The 1,802-nt window shown below is 54.2% G+C and overlaps 1 protein-coding gene across 1 annotated transcript; it reads left to right on the top strand.

Annotated features, from left to right (window-relative positions):
* Window positions 1-6: 6 nt before the first annotated feature.
* LOC122192780 (histidine--tRNA ligase, cytoplasmic-like) lies at window positions 7-1,802 on the top strand. Its single transcript, XM_042893437.1, has 4 exons — window positions 7-182; window positions 499-615; window positions 862-1,008; window positions 1,150-1,802. The coding sequence occupies exons 1-4, from the start codon at window positions 93-95 to the stop codon at window positions 1,204-1,206; spliced, it is 411 nt and encodes a 136-aa protein (XP_042749371.1). The 5' UTR covers window positions 7-92; the 3' UTR covers window positions 1,207-1,802.

Here is a 1,802-nt window from a genome sequence, read left to right as displayed (position 1 = left end):
CAGTTCTGCTGCAGCAGGAGAATGACCATGGAGAGGAGTCAGTCAGCATTGGGAGCGTGGCTGGAGGCGGTCGCTATGATGGCCTGGTGGGAATGTTTGATCCCAAGGGACGGAAGGTGCCGTGTGTGGGGGTCAGCATTGGGATTGAGCGGATCTTCTCCATCCTTGAGCACAGAATGAAGGTAGGTGCTGCTGGCAGTGTTTTGTATGGGGGAGGGCTCTCAGAAGTAGTTATTTGTAACTTGAGCTCCACAGTGTTGAGGAGGGAAGAATTTTGGAGGTGAGGATGAGTCATCTCAAGCCTAAACATCCATGCAGAACATAGATTCCATCAGGTTACAGTTGTGAGCAGCATTTTGTACAATCACTAAAGAGGTTTCAGAGAAAGCCCCTTAGTTATTTTTAGGTCTAGTGTGATGAAATAAGTGAGCTGCTGCTACTAGATGAGCTGCTAGCCTGCTGACACAGGCGCTTCCATGAACACGTCTGTCTCCACAGGCTTCAGGGGAGAAAGTCCGAATGACTGAGACACAAGTGATGGTGGCTACACCTCAGAAACATTTACTCAGTGCAAGACTGAAGCTCATCTCTGAGCTCTGGGATGCAGGAATCAAGGTAAAATCAGGGTGTGGGCTTGGTGCTGGAAGGAGTCAGGGAGGGAAAGCCTCAGTGAAGTTTTAGCAGAGCCTGACTCTGCTGGCTGGCTGTGCAGCATCAGGGTCTGCATGAGATCCAGAGACCCAAGAGCACTAAAGGCAACTGCTGGCTGCAGGAGCAGTGAGATTTCTGTGGAGTTGTAGTGCCTGCTGTTTTGTTCCAAGAGCCAATTTGCACTGATGATTCGCCACTGCATCCTTCTAGGCAGAAATGATGTACAGAAAGGACCCTAAACTGCTAAAACAGCTGCAGTATTGCGAAGACATGGGCATCCCCCTTGTTGCCATTATAGGAGAGCAGGAGCTGAGGGATGGAGTTGTCAAGTTGCGAGATGTTGCAACAAGAGAGGAGGTGAGAATGTCTCTACAGCAAGTTTCAGAGGTGTTCCCAAAATCCAGCTGCTCCCAAAAGGCTCTGGGTTTTCCTGGAATTCCAGTGGAGAGCTGTATTGTGGATCTGGCAGATAACTGCTCCTTTCTGCTTGCTTTGTAGGTTGATATCCCAAGAGAACAGCTTGCTGCTGAGATCAGAAGAAGGCTGGTGCCCTAGCACTTTCCTGTCCTGAGCTGCACAACTGGAAACCCCACTGCCCATAGCCATTACCTTCCTGCTCCTCAAAACCCCGTGATTAGGATTGCGTGGCAGTCTCAGGCCATGGCAGCGGGCAGAAGGAGCAAGCAGGTTTTAAAAATCACGTGTAGTGCCATACCTTGGTTAACGGCTGCTGGCCAGGCTGAGCTTCTGTGCCCTGAACCAGCATGATGTGAGGCTGAGCAGGGGGTCAGTGCTGGCGGACAAGGTGGCACAGCGAGGGCAGGCAGCCACGTGGCACAGCAGATACAGCCAGTGAAAGCCGAGCCCCTGCTTGCCTCGGGGCAGGGCTGGCTGCGCACGGCAGCACCTCTCGCCTTACGGACGGGGCTGTGCTGCTGCTGGGAAGCTGCAACGCGGCCTGTGAGCGCTGTGAGGAGCCGGCCGCGCTGTGCAGCCAGGCGGGGCTGCGGGCAGCCGAGGGCCGCTGATGGTGACCGCCGGCGTGGGGTCGGGTGAGACCTGACCCTCAGCGCCGGGAGCACGGGGCTGCGGTGCTCCTATAGGGGGTGGGCGGCTGGAACCTCGTTGTATGTTAGGAAATAAAACAGAAA

This window comes from Lagopus leucura, unplaced genomic scaffold, assembly GCF_019238085.1.
Source record: "Lagopus leucura isolate 7727_CA_CO unplaced genomic scaffold, USGS_WTPT01 52833-0_obj-0_obj, whole genome shotgun sequence".
NCBI lineage: Eukaryota > Metazoa > Chordata > Aves > Galliformes > Phasianidae > Lagopus > Lagopus leucura.
This window is presented reverse-complemented; position numbering and strand designations above follow the sequence as displayed.

Bases quoted from the DNA above. Each gene is read 5' to 3' on its own strand.
- LOC122192780 (XM_042893437.1), top strand. From the start codon at position 93: ATGTTTGATCCCAAGGGACGGAAGGTGCCGTGTGTGGGGGTCAGCATT. The intron at 183-498 runs GTAGGTGCTGCT...CTGTCTCCACAG, and splicing joins TCCTTGAGCACAGAATGAAG to GCTTCAGGGGAGAAAGTCCG. The intron at 1,009-1,149 runs GTGAGAATGTCT...CTTGCTTTGTAG, and splicing joins ATGTTGCAACAAGAGAGGAG to GTTGATATCCCAAGAGAACA.